Source organism: Rhincodon typus, chromosome 12 (genome assembly GCF_021869965.1).
Source record: "Rhincodon typus isolate 14 chromosome 12, sRhiTyp1.1, whole genome shotgun sequence".
NCBI classification, from domain to species: domain Eukaryota; kingdom Metazoa; phylum Chordata; class Chondrichthyes; order Orectolobiformes; family Rhincodontidae; genus Rhincodon; species Rhincodon typus.
Genome location: NC_063343.1, coordinates 11,754,219 through 11,774,468, shown reverse-complemented (window position 1 = coordinate 11,774,468; position 20,250 = coordinate 11,754,219). Strand labels below are relative to the sequence as shown.

At 42.1% G+C, this 20,250-nt stretch overlaps 1 protein-coding gene across 1 annotated transcript in view; it reads right to left on the bottom strand.

Annotated features, from left to right (window-relative positions):
• Positions 1-20,250, bottom strand: part of LOC109912174 (serine/threonine-protein kinase 32B-like) — an 860,354-nt gene that overhangs the window by 772,946 nt on the left and 67,158 nt on the right. The window contains exon 2 of the mRNA XM_048603938.1: positions 15,565-15,620. Within this exon, the coding sequence (XP_048459895.1) occupies positions 15,565-15,620 (56 nt within the window). The remainder of the gene's footprint in view (positions 1-15,564; positions 15,621-20,250) is intronic.

Genomic DNA, 20,250 nt, shown 5'->3' with positions numbered 1-20,250 from the left:
ACGAGGGCTCCTTGATGCCACTCTTGGTCAAATACAGCCTTTATGTCAAGAGCTGTCACTGTCAACTCATCTCTGGAATTGGGTTCTTTTGTCCATGTTTGAGGAGGTTGTACATGACATTGCAAGGCATTACAAGGCTGTAATGAGGTCAAGAGCTGAGTGGCCTTGGCGGAACCCAAACTGGACGGCAGCAAGCAGGTTATTGCTGAGCAAGTGCAGCTTTATAGCACTGTTTATGATACCTTCCATCACTTACTGATGATCGAGAGTAGACTAATGAAGCAGTATTTGGCCAGGTTAGATTTGTCTTGCTTTTTGTGTATAGGACATACCTGGGCAATTTTCCACAGTCAAGTAAATGCCTGTCATGTAGCTGCATTGGAACAACTTGGCTAGGGAGCGGCAAGTTCCAGAGCACAAGTCTTCTTTACTATTGCCAGAATGTTGTCAGGGCCCACAGCTTTTACAATATCCAGTGCTTCCAACTGTTTCTGGATATCACATGGAGTGAATTGAATTGGCTGAAGACTGGCATCAGTGATGCTGATGACCACTGAAGGATGCCAAGATAGATCTCCACTCAGCACCTCTGGCTGAAGATTGCTGAGAATGCTTCAGCCTTTTCTTTTGCACTGATGTGTTGGATTCTTCCGTCTTTGAGATGGGGATATTTGTGAAGACTTTTCCTGCAGTGAGTTGTTCAATTGTCCATACCATTCATGACTGAATGTGGCAGGACTGCAGAACTTAGATCTGATCTGTTAGTTGTGGGGTCACTTAGCTCTATCCATCATTTGCTGCATATGCTGTTTGGCAAGCAAGTGGTCCTTGGCAGCTTCACCAGGCATGCCATCCTGCATTCTCCATTGAGCCAGGGTTAAACCCTGGCTTGATGGCAACAGTTGAGTGGGGGATATGCCAGACCATGAGGTTGTAGATTGTGCTGTAAGTACAATTCTGCTGCTGTTGATGGCACACAGCATCTCATGGATGTCCAGTCTTGAGTTGCTGGATATGTTCGAAGTCCCATTTAGCATGGTGCTAGTGCCACACAACACAATGAAGGTTTTCTCAATGTGAAGGTGGGCTTCATCTGCACAAGAGCTGTGCAGCAGTCACTCTCATGGGCAGATACATCTGCACGTGGCAGATTATTAAGGATGAGACCAAATATGTTTTTTCCTCTTGTTGGTTCCCTCACCAACAGCCACAGACCAAGCCTAGTGGCTATGTCCTTTAGAATCCAACCAGCTCGGTCAATAGTGCTGTTGCTGAACTCCTCCTGATGGTGGACATTGAAATCCCCCACCCAGAGTACATTATGCATTCTTGTCACCCTCAGTGCTTCCTCCAAGTATTGTTCAACATGGAACAGTACTGATTCATCACCCGAGGGAGGGCGGTATGTGGTAATCAGCAGGATGTTTCCTGGCTTCTGTTTAATCTGAAGCCATGAGATTTCATGGTGTCCAGAGTCAATGTTCAGGGCTCCAGGGCAACTCCCTTCCAAACATATACCATTGGGACAGGATATATCCAGGGATGGTAATTGTGGTATCTGCGGCATTGTGTGTAAGATATGATTCCATGAGTATGGCTATATCAGGCTGTTGCTTGACTATTCTGTGAGACAGCTTTCCTACTAGCCCCCGGATGTTAGTATGGAGGACTTTGCAGGGTTGAAGGACTGTTTCTGCCATTGTCTTTTCTGGTCCCTAGGTCGATGCCAGGTGGTCTGTACGGTTTAATTTCTTTGTTGAGATTTCATAGCAATTGATACAACTGAGTGACTTGCTGGGTCAGTTCAGAGTGCAGTTGAGAGTCAATCCATTGCTGTGAGTATGGAGTCACATCTATGCCCGATCAGGCAAGGACGGCAGATTTCCTTCCCTGAAGGACTTTAGTGAGCCGGTCGGGTTTTTCCAACAATTCACAATGATTTCACGGTTATCAATAGATTCTTAATTCTGGACATTCTTATTGAATTCAAATTCCATCATTTGCTTTGGTGTGTCCCCAGAACATTACTTGTGTCTCTGGATTAACATTCTAGCAATCATACCAGCAGGCCATTGCCTCCCCAGGTTAGATGGAGAGGACTGTGAGGATGCTTGCCTGCTGCATAAACACTAGTTGGGTGGAATCTTCTGTCTCAATGCTGTGCAATTCAAAATGACAACTGAGATCTGAGGATTCAAAATGTTAACTTGCTTCCAGTTCTGTTGAGTTTATCCAGCGCTTTCTGCTTTTTAAAAAAATGCACGTTATATGGAAAAGAAGGGCAGTGGGACTAATTGGATTGTTTAAACAAAGAGGCTGCAATCATTACTACAGTCCAGATGTATGAGTTAAATTACCTCTAGCCCTTTGCTAGAACTGTTTCTATGCATAATCCACTGCTTTTTAGATCACAAGTATCTTTGTTGTTACAAAAACATGTTCTTGCTGGAAAAGAGGAGAAAGCGGTGTCTAGATCCCTTAAATCTGCCGGCAGGAATGCATAAAGTTTCATAATTTTTTTTGAAATATAATCACATATAATCCTCTTTTAGTGTTATTCAATATTGAGCTCTGCTAGACTGCAGTTTAATGCTGAGATTGCAGATTAGGATGTCAACAGGCCAAAGCAGAAATGAGAGATGGAGAATAGACGAGGTATAATCAAGTCAGGTTGGGAGGCTGGAAGGCGGTGGACAAGTGGTGTTTAAATGGAGAATGACTGATAGGAGTGTAAGATGTAGTTGTGAAGGGGGAAGTTTAGGATTGAGATCTGGGTCTGTTCAATAGTTACCCAAGAGTGAGAGTTGGTTTTTATTCTCTAATTTTCCTGGGTAACTATTGAGCTTAATTGAGTCTAATTGGTTCACCCAAACCCTCAGACGTTTTCGATGTTGTAAGGGCCATTTTCTCAAGCTTCCAGATGCAGGAGACTTGTCCATTTGAAATTTCAGAATCTCAGGAAATTCCCATGGAATCCACCACATTAGGTTTCTGCACAGTTGCAATGCACAACTCCAATCTATCCTGTTCCAACAGCTTTCCAGCCAGTGGACTATCTGGGCCTCTTTATGGAGGAGGCAATGCAGAGATTCCCTTGACCCATTCAATGGAGATTAAAAGAATGAGAGGTGATCCTGTTAAAGCTGATGTAACTACTTCAAATGACTGAACCAGCTCCCGTATTTCCAACTTTCTCAGATGGTTGCAGAATCGTTATGGTGCAGAAGGAGGCCATTTGGTCTCTTATATCTGCTAAATGCGCTGGCTGTCCAAATGAGCACCATGACTCAGTGCCATTTTCCCCATATCCTTGCAAACTATTTCTATCCAAATGTTTGTCCAATGCTATCTTGAATATCTCAATTGAACCTGCCTCCATTACATTTCCAGGCAATGCATTCCACACCCTACTATCTATCTCACTTCATCTCAATTCACATCTATCGAGACCAGGTACATTGTCATTTTGAGTGCAGATTGAATTATCATTGGTGTCGGAGACCTTCATTGCCCTGTGTTAAAGTGTACATTAACTGAGTTTTAACTGATGTAGCAGAGCTGTATTACATCATGTTAGTGTGTACCTTGATTGGGTTTATTCCTGGTGTACCTGAGCTTTATCCCACTGTGTTATAGTGTAGATTTATCTGATTATTGCTGGTGTACCAGATCTTGATTACCATGTGCTAGAAAGTAGATTGATAGGGTTTAATCCCTGGTGTTACGGACCTGTGGTACACTGTAAAAAACTGAAAGAACTGCGGATGCTGTAAATCAGGAGCAGGAGGAAAGTTGCTGGGGGGGCTCGGCAGGTCTGGCGGCATCTGTGAAGGAAAAAAGAGGAAAGAAAGAGTTGTGAGGAAGGGTCACCGGACCCGAAACGTCAACTCTTTTTTCTTTCACAGATGCTGCCGGACCTGCTGGGCTTTTCCAGCAACTTTGTTTTTGTTCCTGCGTTACACTGTGTTAGACTGTAGATTAAGACAGTTTATTATTGGTGTAGGAGAGCTTTATTACGCTGTCTTAAGGTGTACATTCGTGGAACAAAACTTTGTTATCCACTGTGTTAGAGTGTCGTTTGATAGGGATTATTGCTGGTCAAAGAGTTCTTTATTACACTTTGTTAGAGTGTAGTGTGATCAGGCCTATTACTAGTGTAACAGAGCTTTATTGCACTGTGTTAGAGTTCAGATTGGCCATCATGAAGATGAACAGTCTGAAGTTGGATAAATCACCTGCACTGGATGGACTAAACACCAGAGTTTTGAAGGAGATTGCTGAGGACATTGTAGAAGCATTGTTGGTGATCTTTCAGGAATCATTGGAATCAGGCAGACTCCTAGAGGACTGGAAAATGGCTGATGTAACACCCTGTTTAAGTAGGGAGGAGTGGGGGGCAGAAGTCAAGAATCTATAGGACAGTTTGCCTGACCTCAGTTGTTGGTAAGATTTTAGAGTCCCATTTTTAAGAATGAGATTACAGAATTCTTGCAGGTTCATGGTAAAATGGGGTTGAGCCAACAAGATTGTGTTAAAGCCAGGTCATGCCTGACAAATCAAAACTAGATTATTTGAGGACTAACAATCAAGTTAGGCAAAGGATAGCCCACGGATGTGACTTGTTGAGATTTCCAGAAGGCTTTTGACAAGGTGTCCCAAGGCAAATGTGCTAAATCAGATAAGAGCCCATGGTATTTCAGGCAAGCTACTGGCATGGGTAGAGGATTGGATGACTGGCAGAAAGCAAAGAGAAGGGATAAAAAGGTCTTTTTCAGGAAGATAGCTGGTGCTAGTGGAGTTCTGCAGGCCCATGTTGGGACAACAACTTTTCATGTTTTCCGTTAATGATCTGGGTGAAGGAACTGAGGCCATTGTTGCCAAGTTTATAGATGACAGAAAGACAGGTGGAAGGATGGGTTGTGATGACAAAGTGGGGAAGCTGCAGAAGAACGTCAATATGCATGCAAAGAGCGCAAGAAGTGGAAAATGGAATGCAGTTTGGTAAAGCGTGATGTTATGCCGACTGGTCAGAAAAATAGAGGCATATAGACTATTTTGTAAATGGGGAAAGTCTTCGGAAATCTGAAGCACAAAGGAAATTTGGGAGTTCAGGATTGTCTTAAGGTTAACGTGCAAGTTCAGTTGGCAAATAGGAAGACAAATGCAATGTTAGCATTAGTTTCAAGAGGGCTAGAATACTACAGCACAGATGTTCTGTTGAGGTTGTATAAGGCTCTGGTCAGACTGCATTTGGAATATTGTGAGCAGTTTTTAGCTCGGTATCTAAGGAAGGATATGTTGGCATTGGATGGAGTCCAGAGGGGGTTTAACAAGAATGATCCCAGGGATGAAGGGCTTAAAGGGATGCAGAACGCTTGAGAACTCTGGATCTTATGTGATGGTGTTCAGCAGGATGAGGGGAGAATCCTGATAGAAACGGAGTCCTCTGAGAGGCCTGGATATAGTAACGTTTCAACCATTGGGAGAGCCTTGGAGTGAAGGGACGACCCTTTAGAACTGAGATAAGGAAGAATCCTTAAGCCAGAGTGTGGTTAATCTGTGGAACTAATTGCTACTTAGGGTTGTGGAGGCCAAGACATTGAATTATTAAGACAGAGCTAGATAGGTTCTTGATTGGAAAGGTCATGAAGGATTATGGGCAAAATGCAGGAGAATGGGTTTGAGACACATATCAACTGGCAGCACGGTGGCACAATGGTTGGCATTGTTGCCTCACGGCACCAAGGGCCTGGGTTTGATTCCACCCTCGGACAACTGTCTGTGTGGAGTTTGCACATTGTCCCTGTGTCTGTGTGGGCTTCCTCTGGGTGCTCTGGTTTCCTCCCACAGTCCAAAGATGTGCAGGCTAGGTGGATTGGCCAAGCAAAATTGCCCATAGTGTTCAGGGATGTTTAGATTAGGTGGGTTATAGGGTGATGGGTGTGGGTGGGATGCTCTGAGGTTCGCTGTGGATTTGTTGGGCCAAAGGGCCATCAGCCCACACTGTAGGGATTCTAAGAACCATGATCGAATAGCAGAGCAGACTCGATGGGCCGAATAGCTGAATTCTGCTCCTATAGCCTATTGTGTTATTAGGTCAGATGTTTGAAAACTTGGTCAAGGAGGAAGAGTTACAGATCATCTTAAAGGGGGAAATTGAGGTCAAGTGGCAGAGACCACTGGAAGTTCCTCCAGAGAGTAGGGCCCGGTAGGGTTGCCAATGGTAGAGTGATTAAAATTTAGGATGCTTAAGAGAGAATTTGTGGTATTTAGCTGTCTCGGAGAGTCGCTGGTCTGGTGATTAAAAATAGGGAGGAGAAAGGTCATGGAGAGATTTTTAAAAAATACATGTGCCTTTATTTAAAAAGGGATGTAAGGAGAAACACGGGAGTACTACTTGGAACTACGATGTTGAGCCCATTACGGAGACTTGGATAACTGAGGGGCAGGAATGGTTGTTGGATGTTCCGGGGTATAGATGTTTTAAAGAAACAGGGAAGGAGGTAAAAGAGATGGGGGAGTGGCATTGCTAATCAGGGATGGTATCACAGCTGCAGAAAGGGAGGTCGTGGAGGAGGGTTTGTCCACTGAGTCAGTATGGGTGGAAGTCAGAAACAGGAAAGGAGCAGTCACTTTATTGGGAGTTTTCTATAGACCCCCCAATAGCAACAGAGACACCGAGGAACAGATTGGGAAACAGATTTTGGAAAGGTGCAGAAGTAATAGGGTTGTTGTCATGGATGACTTCAACCTCGCTAATATAGACTGGAACCTCCTAAGTGCAAATAGTTTGGATGGAGCAGATTTTGTCAGGTGTGTCTAGGAATGATTTCTGACTCATTATGCAGATAGGCTGATGAGAGGGGAGGCCATATTGGATTTGGTGCTTAGCAACGAACCAGGCCAGGTGTCAGATCTCTCGGTGGGACAGCATTTCGGTAATAGTGATCACAACTCCCTGACCTCTACTATAGTTATGGAGAGGTATAGGAGCAGACGGTATGGGAAAGTATTTAATTGGGGGAGGGGGAATTACAATGCTATTAGGCAAGAACTACAGAGCACCAACTGGGTTCAGATGTTCTCAGGGAAATGCACGACAGAAATGTGGAGGTTGTTTAGGGAGAGTTGCTACAAGTACTGGATAGGTTTGTCCCACTGAGGCAAGGAAAGGATGGTAAGGTGAAGGAACCTTGGATGATGAGACATGTGGAACACTTAGTCAACAGGAAGAAGGAAGCTTACTTAAGGTTGAGAAAGCAAGGATCAGACAGGGCTCTAGAGGTCTACAAGGAACCAAGAAGGGTGTGAAGAATAGACCTAAGAGAGCTCAAAGGTGGTATGAGAAAATCTTGGCAGGTAGGATCAAGGAAAACCCCAAGGCATTCTATGCTTATGTGAAGAACAAGACGATGACCAGAGTGAGAGTAGGGCCAATCAGGGATAGTGGAGGGAACTTGTGCGTGGAGTCTGAGGAGGTAGGGGAGGTCCTTAATGAATACTTTGCTTCAGTATTGACCAGTGAGAGGGACCTTGATGTTTGTGAGGACAGCATGAAACAGGCAGATACGCTCAAACAGGTTGACATTAGGAAGGAGGATGTGCTAGAAATTTTGAAAAACATGAGGATAGGTAAGTCCCCTGCACCAGACAGGATATAACCAAGGTTTTACTACGGGAAGTGAGGGAAGAGATTGCTGCCCCTTTGGCAATGATCTTTGCGTCCTCACTGTCCACTGGAGTAGTACCAGAAGATTGGAGGGTGGCAAATGTCATTCCCTTGTTCAAGAAAGGGGATAGGGATATCCTGGGAAATACAGACCGGTCATTCTTACTTCTGTGTCGGGAAAATTATTGGAGGATTCTGAGAGACAGTACTTATGATTATTTGGAAAAGCACAGTTTGATTAGAAATAGTCAGCATGGCTTTGTGAGGAGCAGGTCATGCCTCACAAGCCTTATCGAATTCCTTGAGGATGTGACAAAACAAATCGATGAAGGTAGAGCAGTGGATGTGGTGTATGTGGATTTTAGCAAGGCATTTGATAAGGTTCCACATGGTAGGCTCATTCAGAAAGTAAGGGGGCATGAGATTCAGGGAAATTTGGCTGTCTGGATACAAAACTGGCTGTCCAATAAAAGCAGAGGGTGGTAGTAGATGGAAAGTATTCAGCCTGGAGCTCGGTGACCAGTGGTGTTCCGCAGGGATCTGTTCTGGGACCTCTGCTCTTTGTGATCTTTATAAATGACTTGGATGAGGAAGTGGAAGGGTGGGTTAGTAAGTTTGCTGATGACATGAAGGTTGGTGGAGTTGTGGACAGCGTGGAGGTCTGTTGTAGGTTGCAACAGGACATTGACAGGATGCAGATCTGGGCAAAGAAATGGCAGATGGAATTCAACCCAGAAAAGTGTGAAGTGATTTGGCACAGAGATAACAAGGTGTAGAGCTGGATGAACACAGCAGGCCAAGCAGCATCAGAGGAGCAGGAAAGCTGACGTTTCGGGCCTAGACCCTTCTTCAGAAAATCCAGCATCTGTAGATCCTACTATCTCTGAAGTGATTTGGCACACTGGTTAGCACTGCTGCCTCTCAGCGTCAGGGACCCGGGTTCAGTTACACCCTCGGGTGACTGTCTGTGTGGGGTTTGCATGTTCTCCCCGTGTCTGCATGGGTTTCCTCCAGGTGCTCCGGTTTCCTCCCACAGTCCAAAGATATGCAGGCTAGGTGGACTGGCCATGCTAAATTTCCCGTAGTGTCCAGGGATGTGTAGATTAGGTGGGTTATAGGGGAATGGGTTTGGGTGGGTGCTCTGAGGGTCGGCGTGGACTTGTTGGGCAGAAGGGCCTGTTTCCACACTGTAGGGATTCTATGATTCATTTTGGAAGGTCAAATTTGAATGCAGAATACAGGGTTAATGTCAGGATTCTTGGCAGTGTGGATGAACAGAGGGATCTTGGGGTCCACATCCATAGATCCCTCAAAGTTGCTACCCAAGTTAATAGGGTTGTAAAGAAGGCATATGGTGTGTTGGCTTTCATTGGCAGGGGAATTGAGTTTAAGAGCCATGAGGTTATGCTGCAGCTCTATAAAACTCTGGTTAGACCACACTTGGAATATTGTGTTCAGTTCTGGTCACCTCATTATAGGAATGATGTGGAAGCTTTAGAGACGGTGCAGAGGAGATTTACCAGGATGCTGCCTGGACTGGAGGGCAGGTCCAATGAGGAAAGGTTGAGGGAGCTAGGGCTTTTCTCATTGGAGCGAAGAAGGATGAGAGGTGACTTGGTAGAGGTGTACAAGATGATGACAGGCATAGATAGAGTGGATAGTCAGAGGCTTTTTCCCAGGGCAGAAATGACTATTACGAAGGGGCATAATTTTAAGATGATTGGAGGAAGGTATAGGGGAGATGTCAGAGGTAGGTTCTTTACACAGAGTGTGATGGGCGTGTGGAATGTGCTACCAGTAGTGGTAGTGGAGTCAGCCATTTTAGAGACTTTTAAGCGACTCTTGGATAGGCATACGGAGGATAGTAAAATGTAGGGTATGCGGGGTAGTTTGATCTTAGTAGCATAATACGTCGGCACAACATTGTGGGCCAAAGGGCCTGTACTGTGCTGTACTATTCTATGTTCTATGTTCTATAATTTTAATATTTATGTTATTTCTCTTCTTAGAATTGGACAAAAAAGAGAAGAAACCTTTCACAGTGGTATGAGTTTATTTCCAAAACAGATTACTTACTCTTTTGTTATTTGTAAGATTTCACCACTGCTTTAGCCCACAAAAGATCAAATTCAACAATAATTGAGCATTTTGAGAGCCTGAGGTCAAAGTTTTAGGCTTTAAAGGTGGATAAATGTAGTTGATTTAGTGAATGGCCTTGTTCGTGACATTAAAGAATTCTTGTTTCCTGTCATTTTGGGAAGTTCTCCACTATTTAAGTTCATTTTAATTCATTACAGTTGTATATAATTTCCTTTCCAGTTTATTACTTTTTCTGTAACTAGGGAATACAGCATTAATCCATTATCTTGCTTATGCTTTCTCCAATTTTTTGCTCAAATTACACGTTTCAGTGTATGGAATTTTCAGAAATGACACCATTAAACAACACTTTACAGTTGAATTATTCCTAAATAATGGAGAAACACAAGAATAAAGAGCATCTCAATACAACCAGAACACAAAGGCATCACAAGCCTTTCCGTACATTTGCTACCAGTCTGTGAATCGTCTCAAATAAACCTAGGCCTACCAAAAAAGGAGGTTGAAAACATTTTGCTCCCCTCCCAACCCATTTGTTTAGAGGCTCGTGAAGAAGTTATAGAAATCTTATCATAATGTTGGATGCAATTTTGGCCAAAGTTATTTTGCTGACTCTCCAGAACACAGAAAGAGAGCATTCAGGACAATTAGTTTCTGCTGGCATTCCACCCAAGCCTCCACTTTTTCATCATATCCCATCAGAATTAGTTTTTATTACTTTTTCACACCTGTACTTATTTCTTTTGTCAGGCAGTTACTCCTAAGGAAGAAATACAGAGAAATGATCAAATGTCATCAATATTTTGAGCATAACTTGCCCACCTCTATTAAAAAAAGGGGAGGGTACATTTGGATATTGATATCTAATATAATAATATCTGAGGAGGCACTGACTGGGTACTTGCTAACAGTGTTGATTGGGAAAGGGGCCTGAATGTCATGATTGTCCACTTCTTCAGTTAAGGGGCAAACAATCGGTAACAGAAAGCTTATGATTTCCTAGTCTGTACTCAGTGTGAGCCACATTGATTGGCAATTCTGTCTGGCAATTTTATTCTAAACCTTTTGATCTAAGGATAATGGCTGGGGAGTTGCTATGAATGTGCCTGTATTCCCATTTCACTAGTAAACAACCAGTTTATTTGACTTCCCAAACTTCTGTCATTACAGATGTTGCAGTAAGAAAGATGCTGACTACTTATGTCCATAATAGTGGTCTACTGACTTCTGTGGTTTGATTTCAATGGACTGCTGATTGCACAAATCTCTGATACATGCCTGATGAAGTAATGAAAGTGGTTTTTGCAAAATGATTGTACATCTGGCTCCCATCCAAGGGATATATTCCCTTTAGGAAGAAACATTTTCATAACAATGCATTATTTGTGGACTCAGAAGATATCATCTTGGCCTCAACATACAGTCTAATTAATGTCAAACAATGTCCTCATTCCTCTATTAGAAATCTGCTGAGATTGCAACTTAATTTCTGGCTGCTTTCGATCTATCTTTTTGGCTGCTCTTCATGCACTGACTCGTCCTCAAATAAAGCTCCACAAGCATCCTCCATCTTCCATTGTGTTTTTTTAATTCTCTCTTCAGATGTGGGCATCACTGGTTTGGCCAGCATTTGTTTTTCCATTACTAGTTGTGGTGCACTGCTTTCTTAAATCGCAGCAGTCCACGTGTGGGAGATCCAGTTTTGTTTCTTTCTTCAGACTTTGCAGCTATTGCTACAAATGAATGGCTTGCTCAAGTAATTAAGAGTTGACCACATTGCTATGGGTCTGGAGTCACATGTAGGCCAGACCAGGTAAAGATGGCAGATTTCCTTCCCTCGAGGGCATTAGTGAACCAAGTGGGGTTTTCCAACAATTAACAGTGGCTTCATAGTTATCATTAGACTCTTAATTCCAGATTTTTTATTGGATTAAAATTCCACCATCTGCCATGGTGGGATTCCAACTCGTCCCCAGAACATTATCTAGGTTTCTCAATTGACAGTCTAGTCCATAATTCTTCTAAATCAACACCTCCCTTTTGATCACCAAACAGGCAACATTGGCAAGTTATTAGAGGTAAGAGGTACTAGTTCCAGTTTGATCCTGACCCTGATCTTATTCAAACTGGATGTCAACATCTAGAAATCTACCGGCAGGGCCTGCTGACAAACAAACAATCAAGTGCAGAGTGGTTGAAGGTTGAAGTATGTGAGCATAATGTTGCTTGATAATCCACGATGGTAGCATTATGCACTAGTGAGACTGCACAACTCCCTGGCTGCATATTCAGTATGCGTAGCAAGTGCAACATACAGTTAGCCTACCATTCTTAAAGACAGCCCATCCCCTTAAATGAGAGCTGCTCTTATGTAACAGAAGCTCCTGTAACTGCCAAGGAGTACTTGGCTGCAAGGAACAGATGGAGCAGTAGGGCAGAGAGGACTCCCAGATTTTCAAATGTGGCACTGGAGGCCTTAATGAATGAGGTGGAAAGGAGAAGAGATGTTTTGTTTTCACAGGCGTCAGGAGGCTACATAACACACCTGTAGGAGGGAATAGGTGATTCAGGAGGCAATTCCCAGAGAGGCAATTCATGCTCCAAAAAAAGAGAAGTTGGCTGCAGTGCCAGGAAAAGTTCAACAAGCTCACATTGGTTGTTAAGGTTAGTGAATGTATCATGAAGTGACGTCTCCCACCCAGCAGATCACCCCTCTCACAGCACTTAATAGTCCTTTCACTCATCCATCTGCAATGAAGACTCATACCTAACAATCAGATACTTCACCTCACCCTCAGCAACTAACTAATGTTGTCAGCCTCACAACTGACTGATGTTTTCACATACCTTTGGTTATTCAGCTATGTCAGAAACATCACCCAAACACAAAATATGACACTCGCTGACACTGTTTCCCTGCTTTTACAGGACAAGGCAGCCCATTATCATGGGGTGCAATCCAGACCTGGTTAGGCCAGGCACACTTGTAGATCTGGAAGCCTCTGGACATCATGGAGTTTTGCACCATGGGATGGCTGTGATTGAAGTCACTATATTTGACATTGTTGAAGATATTCAAGATGTGCTAAGTTCCAAATCCTAACCTGAAGGCTCCCTCTTTAAAATGCATCTCATCTTGTAATCCTTCATGAAGTATAAGCTACAGTTAGGGTGATCTTGGACCTCTTGCTTGCCACCCAAACCTCCTCCCTTATGCCAGTACTCCGCCATTACATTTGTACTTTCAGATACCCAAAAACTTCCACCTAGCCTGCCACTGCAGCCTCATCATGAAGTGCCATATCAAACAAGATCTCTGATGAAGAAGCACTGTCACTTAATCTGACACTCGTAGCTCTCAGCTCAAGACACTGGCACCATGTAAATGAGCTACTGGGCACAAGTGTGTTGCAGCAGAGCAAGGAGAAAATGTGGTTTGTGCACCAATTCCCCAGATGATAAGCTCACAGATGAATTCTACAGTGAAGGATTCAGATTAAAACTTCAATAAGGGAACATACAGGAAAACCCTGATCCTGATGGGCATAAGCATTTAGATGTTTGGTGATTTAGCACGGAGCTTTCTCAGTGTCAATGAACATGAATAATGTGGCACAATAATTTGGTTTCAGCTTCCACTGTAACATGTTAGAAATCACCCAAAAGTTCAGTGTTGCAGTAGAAGCTCGGAACAAGTTTAGGAGAATCTGGAATTGAGTCAAAGCTCTTTGATAGCCTCAGCAAGATGCTGTATTGAAGTGGACCTGGAAAATAATCATACCTTCATTTTTTGTCAAGCAAAAGCTTGTTTTGGTGGTATAGTATAATATTGTTCATACTCTAAAACCGATTTGTATTAAAGTTGTAGAGACCAAGTATAACACTTGACATACTGCAAAGGTTTACAGTTTGAATCTGATTTCAGTGTGCTAGACAGTCTGCAGATTGGCTTGTGAAAGGAGATGAACACACAGAGAGAAATACTAGGGGATTCATTAAGAGGATGGTTTTCTTTTGCTACTTCTTGGCATTTGCAGTCAATTCTCTATGCCTTTCTGCAAGTAGGGATTGCATTTTTAATGGGTTAGTCATACTCTGAAAATAACACAATATGCCTTTCTACTGCACAGGTACATGCTCACATAGAGAAGGCAATAAAGTACAGCTGTTTTCATATTTATGTGATGGCATTTTAGTTAGGTAAGTACAAGTTAACTAAGATCTGGAATTTCATGCTTCTGTCTCAGATCTGAGGCAGCCAAGCTTTAAAAATGGATGTGATTCCAGGATTCTTGTCCCCATTCCCATCGCTGGCTATTTCAGCTGCATGGGACAAGAACATGAACAATGAGCCATACATAGCACAGCCAATTTCACCAACTCCAATTCAGGGGGTTGAAAAGAACACCCAGCACACACACACCCATCCCACCCAGCAGTATTTTCATGGAGTCAGATCCTTTCTGATAGTCCAAATAGTCACATTTGGAAAAGAACATACATGTTATATGGACCTTCTTTCTGAGCTATATATAGAGGTTGGTTCAGTATGAGTTATTTACAAGTTAATCTGGTTTTTCCTTCTTGTGTGTGACATGGTTAATGGTCCATTGCACTTCAGGAGTTGTGGTCCATGAGGAAGCTCAAATATGGAGTCAGCAACATTTTGACAACAGTGTTCAAGGGGTGCTGCCTACTTCACATATTCTGCATTGAGCAGTGTTGAGCTTCAGATTCCACTGCATCAAATACACCCTGAAATTGATCATTCCATTGACTGAATAACATATTGGAGATTTTGAGGGGGTAGGGTGGCTTGACAGGGGCACTTGGTGAGCAAAGTGTCAGGGCAAAGGTGCCTAACACTTATGTATAGAACTGAGCTACTAGAGCATCAAGACAGGCCTTCTAACCTGTACATCTGAACACCTTTTTGTTGGGCCTGAGGCAGGATTGTAATATCAGGAAACAATTTGATTTGCATTTCCAACTCAAAGATGCACATCAAAATGTTGGTTTACCACATAAAACAAATGTGACTTGAAATTATTTTCCCTTTCTCTTTACATTCAATTCCATAGTACGAAAGTTAAAGTCTTTGGGAATAAATAATGAACCATTAACCTGTGTTCCAGTTTTCCACCACCCTGAACCTTTAAATTCACCATGGTCCATACAGTGACACAATGTCAATCTGTCTACTTCACTGTACTAAACTTTCATTGATTACCCAGTGATTTGCCATCTAGTCACTGAGCTCTAATGCTCCCTTTTGTTTCATAAGATAATATTAAAGTATTGATCAGAAGTGGATTTTCAATATTTAAAGGGCTGACATGAAGTGCATACAAGCGCATAAAGGTGTCGGGCAGAGTCTATGCAAGCAAGTGTAAATGCACTTGTGTGAGTGTATGTGAATGCAAGGTAGGCATTAGATTTGCATCCTCACAATCTGACTGTGTTTTCTTTGCCGGACAGTATGTACATCTCGTTTAGAGAGAGCGAGAGCCTATATGCATGCCTGCACTCCTCACACTCTTCTCTCCAAATACTGTTTTGTATAAATGTGCATTAGTAAAAACGATATTGGTACCAACTAGATTCTGATTCAGTCACAAATCTGTACTGTATTACTCTCTTTTTAGATGGCATCTGTTCAATTAGCTTGGGTGAGGAAAAGGAGACAAAATAACTCATCCACACACTGGTAGAGATAAATTATTATGGTACACTGCTGCACCACAGAAGAATAAAAGATCATTATGTAGAGATTAGCAAAGATGAAACGCACTTACCTTGCCAAAGCTGCCTTTCCCAATTGCTCTTAAGATCTGGAAATGGTCAAAATTTACTGGAGGAATAAAATGAGAAGAGTCAGATGCTGCAGGTCACAATAAAGCATCACATACTTCTATTACCCAACAGACTAATGTCAGGTATAGATGCTGTCTTCATGAAAGATGAAATTGCAGCTATGGGGAAAAAGTTTAAGTCAGAGAGTAATAAGTCATTTTTTTTGTGTCACAACAATGCATTTTGGTGAGTTTGAACTTTGCTGTACAGATCAGGGCAGCATCGTGGCTCAGTGGTTAGCACTGCTGCATCACAGTGCTGGGGACCAAGGTTCAATTCCACTCTTGGCCACTGTCTGTGTGGAGTTTGCACATTCTCCCTGTTTCTGCTGGCTGGTCTGGTTTCCTCCCTTGGTCCAAATATGTGCAAGTTAGGTGGATTGGCCATGCTAAATTGCCCATCATATGCAGGCTAGGTGTATTAGCAATGGGAAATGCAGGGTAGGGGGATGGGTCTGGGTGGGATGCTCTTTGAAGCATCAGTGTGGCCTGTTTCCACAGTGTAGGGATTCTACAATCTGGATTAATATTCCAGTAACAATAATTTAATCAAAGAAATACTTTTTAAGTGAGGAAAGAGGTATTGAGACAACAAGGATGGAGTGGGTACAAGAGTAAGAGGTGACTTGATTTTGACTTGTAACATCCTGAAGGGTCATGACAGGCTGGTGTGGAGAGAATGTTTTGTCTTGTGGAAGAATCTAGAACACGGGGTCACTGTTTTTAAAATAGCTTTTAAAAGAGAATTTTTCTCTCCGAGGATCATGTGTCTTTGGAACCCTCTTCCTCAAAAGGTGGTGGAAGCTGAGTTCATGCATATTTTTAAGTCAAAGGTAGATAGATTCTTGTTAAGCAAGAGTTATCTGTTTATGTTTAGGAATGGAATTCTTCAGTTCATAGCACAGATAGCTGAATGCACAGCTAATGATATAGCAATCAAAATCAGGGATACAGAAAAGGCCAGAACTAAAGAAACACAAAAATGCTCAGAGTCATAGGGATAGGAGAATTTACAGAGATGATAAAGTTTAGGCTATTGAGGAACACAAAAACTAAGAATGAGAATTATTTACTTTTGAAAATCATGGTATTCCTACAGCAGGAACCAAAGTAGATCAGCAAACTTGAGTGTGATAAGCAGGTAGGACTCAGTGCAAGTTAGAATAGCAGAAGTTTTGGATGAGCTGAAGTTTATAGACAATGCAATGTGAGAGGTCGGCCAGGTATGCATTGGAACAGTCAAATCTGAAGTGAACAAATGCATGGTTGAAGGTTTCAGCAACAGAAGAGCTGAGTGCAAGGCAAAGTCAGACAATGTTGTAGAGGTGAAATAGGTGGTATTGTTCATAGACAGAATATGATAGGAAACATTGTACAGTCAAATAGATCACCAAGAATGTAAACAGCCTCAGACAGTTGCCCAGAAGTAAAAAGTCACTGGCTAGAGTAATCTTTTTCAGACCTTAATTACCAATGATCTTATGTTGACCTGTATTAGTTATAGTAACACAGAATCCCTACAGTGCAGGAAGAGGCCATTCAGCCCATCGAGTCTGTACTGACCCTGAGGAGCATCCCACCCAGGATCTCACTCCCTCACCTAATCCCTGTAACAAGCATGACTAATCCACCTAGCCCACACACCAATTTACAGGACAATTTAACATGGCCAATCCACCTACCCTGCATATCTTTGTGCTATGGAAGGAAATTGGAGCACCCAGAGGAAACCTATGCAGACATGGGGAGAATATGCAAACGCCATACAGACAGTCACCCAAGGCTGAAATCGAATCCAGGTCACTGGCACTGTGAAGCAGCAGTACTAACCACTGTGCCACCATGATGCCCAAAGACAGTTGACCTTCTTTCAGTATGAGCAAGATTTAATACACTACAGTATTTGAACATTTGATGATGAAATTTGATGAGTCCTGTGAGGTTTCCATTACCTTAGTCTTTAACTGAGACACTGGCTTTCTCTTTCTTTTCATTAAACTCCTTTGAGGTTACTGTCCACAGCTTCCCCATATTACTATATTGGCCCTCTCTTAACACTGGTTACATTGTAGACACAGGTACGTTTAAAGAAATGTTATACCCATATTGGCATTATTGTATATACAATAAATATTTTGCAGTCAATTTGACCCTCAGACATCTCACACCAAAGAACAGAATTTGAGGTGAGTACCAAATACAGTAGGTTTGCACATTCCCATAGAAAACAAATCACAGTCTTTGTTGGAAGGGCTGTTAATAATAGCAATAGAAGTTAAGTGGGGCTTCTGATGAACTCACTGTAAGGTAAAAATAAGGAAGATTAGAGACAATTCCCTTTGGAGAGGAAAGAAAACCACAGGACAATTATCCTCAAATTACTCTTCACAGCTACTATGATCATTGATTTTAGAAATAATGGCACATTGGTTTCAACTATTTCCTCCCCTGCCCTACTGATGTGTAGGTGAATTTATCCAGTGAGTAAGTTAGTTCCACAGAACAGGAAGATCCCAATCTGTGGCCTGCCCTAAATCAGCTTATCCCAGCCTATACAGTAATACAGGTGCCACAATTCACTTTAAACTAGAGGTCCAATGCCCCTTGCTGGAAATAGTCATGATTGAAGAGATTTTTAGCATTGGCTGCCATCTCCCCCTTCTCAGTCAGCAACTAATCAGCTGACATTTGTCATCAAATTATCGCTATAGATGTTGCAAGACCAGCCAGGAGTAGGAATAATAACTGAAGGCCAGCCAGCCCTTAGAGTCTGTTCCACCATTTACTGCGATCCTGGTAGACCTGTATTTAGCTCCATTTTCCTCAATAAATTTACTGTATAAAACTCAATTGCACTCTTGAAAGTTTCAATTGACCCCGAGCAATGCCTTTTGGGGGAGGAAGGTCTACATTTCTGTAAAAGTAAAGTACTGAAAAAGTACTTCCTGATTTCACTTATAAATGACTTAGCTTGAATTTTAAAATTGTATCTCCTTGTTCTGAACTACCCTCCCCAGTAGACATGGCTTCCCTGTGTCAATTCGATTAAGTCATTTTAATCAAATGTCTAATCTTAAGGGGACACTACCTCTGATAATACTCTATGCATAATACAATATCTTTTTCTTGACTTTATTTTGTTAAATCTGTGTTGTACTTTCTCAAAGACCAATGCATCCTTCCAGATGAGTGGTGAATTGGTTAAATCAAGACATTAAAAGGTTTCTACATTTCTGCCCAACTCTAAGCACTTTTCCTTTACTGTGTCAACTCAAGACGTCACACTTTTTTGTTAATTACCTTAAACTGAACACAACATTCAAATATCTTTTGACAGGTTTACTCAATTTATGTTAAAATTGGAACAGTTCTGTTCTGTGATTCATGATCATTTGACTTCAAGCCCAGAGAATGTGTTTAGTGGTGAAACTGGGTCTAATACCCACCAATGCCTACTCTGGATTCAGCTCCCTTGCAGAATACTTCTCTGTACTGCACCAAATTTCAGATTATGTGTATCTTATACAAAATTCATCCAAATAAGGGAAAGCTACAGAAAAGCATACGGATGCTAAAGAAAATGTAGCAAAAAATCCTAAATGCAATCCATTTTGCAATTAAAAGTTGTAATGTAACAAATTGGGCTGTCAAATCACTTTAGAACAAGGTGAAGGATTGGTTTGCTGTCTGTAAGTACTTTTCAATGTGATTCACTACTTATCCAGCTTGATGACATCTCTGCTGGTGGATGCAAGAAGTTTTCTTAGTCCAAGTTTCAAATTAATGTTCTAAAAGGTGCAAATTACACTGTAAAATCCTTACTGGCAAAGTTCATTGAGGTCAATACAGTGTTGTTGCTTCACTGCTAACTTAAAAATACAGACTAATATTTCCCCATTCTCTCTTCTTTACCTCCATCCTGATACTTTTTTTTACCCTTATCTCTATTTTTTCCTTACTATTATTCACACTTAATGTAGCCCTTGGTGACTGTTAAGGCATTATTCTTCTCTTACTTAATTTCTCTCATTAGCCCGTGCATTTCAGAATCTTGCTCCCTGTGGCAGGGTAAAAACTTGGCATCAACCCCAAATGGTAAATCCCAAAATGGTGGTGCTCCACCAATGTCACTGGATTAGTAGTGCAGAGGCCCAGCCAATGATTTGGAATAGCTGCCCCAATCTCACCATGGTAAATGTCGAAATTTTAATTCAATTGATAAATCTGGAAATAAATAGTGATCATGAAACCATTTCCATCCAGGAAAGCAAATATGCCATGTTCACCAGATCTGGCCTAAATCTAACTCATGGTCTTCTTAAGTGCTATTGAATTGTATCAAACCACTACTAAGTCTGAGCAAAGGAATGAAACTGTACAGATTACCTGACATTATCAAACAGAATGGTAATTACAATGGCACATACAACCCTCTTGGCCCTGCAAATGTCCTCCCATTTAATATTTGGGAGCTTGTGTCAAAATTGGTTAAGCTGTCCCACACTCATCAAATAACAGTTTTGCACTGTCTGTAAGGTATGATTCCGTTAGAATGACTACATACTGGACACCACCATCCCTGTGTATGTCCAGTCCCACGGACAGAGGTGGCAGCACAGTGGTGCACCG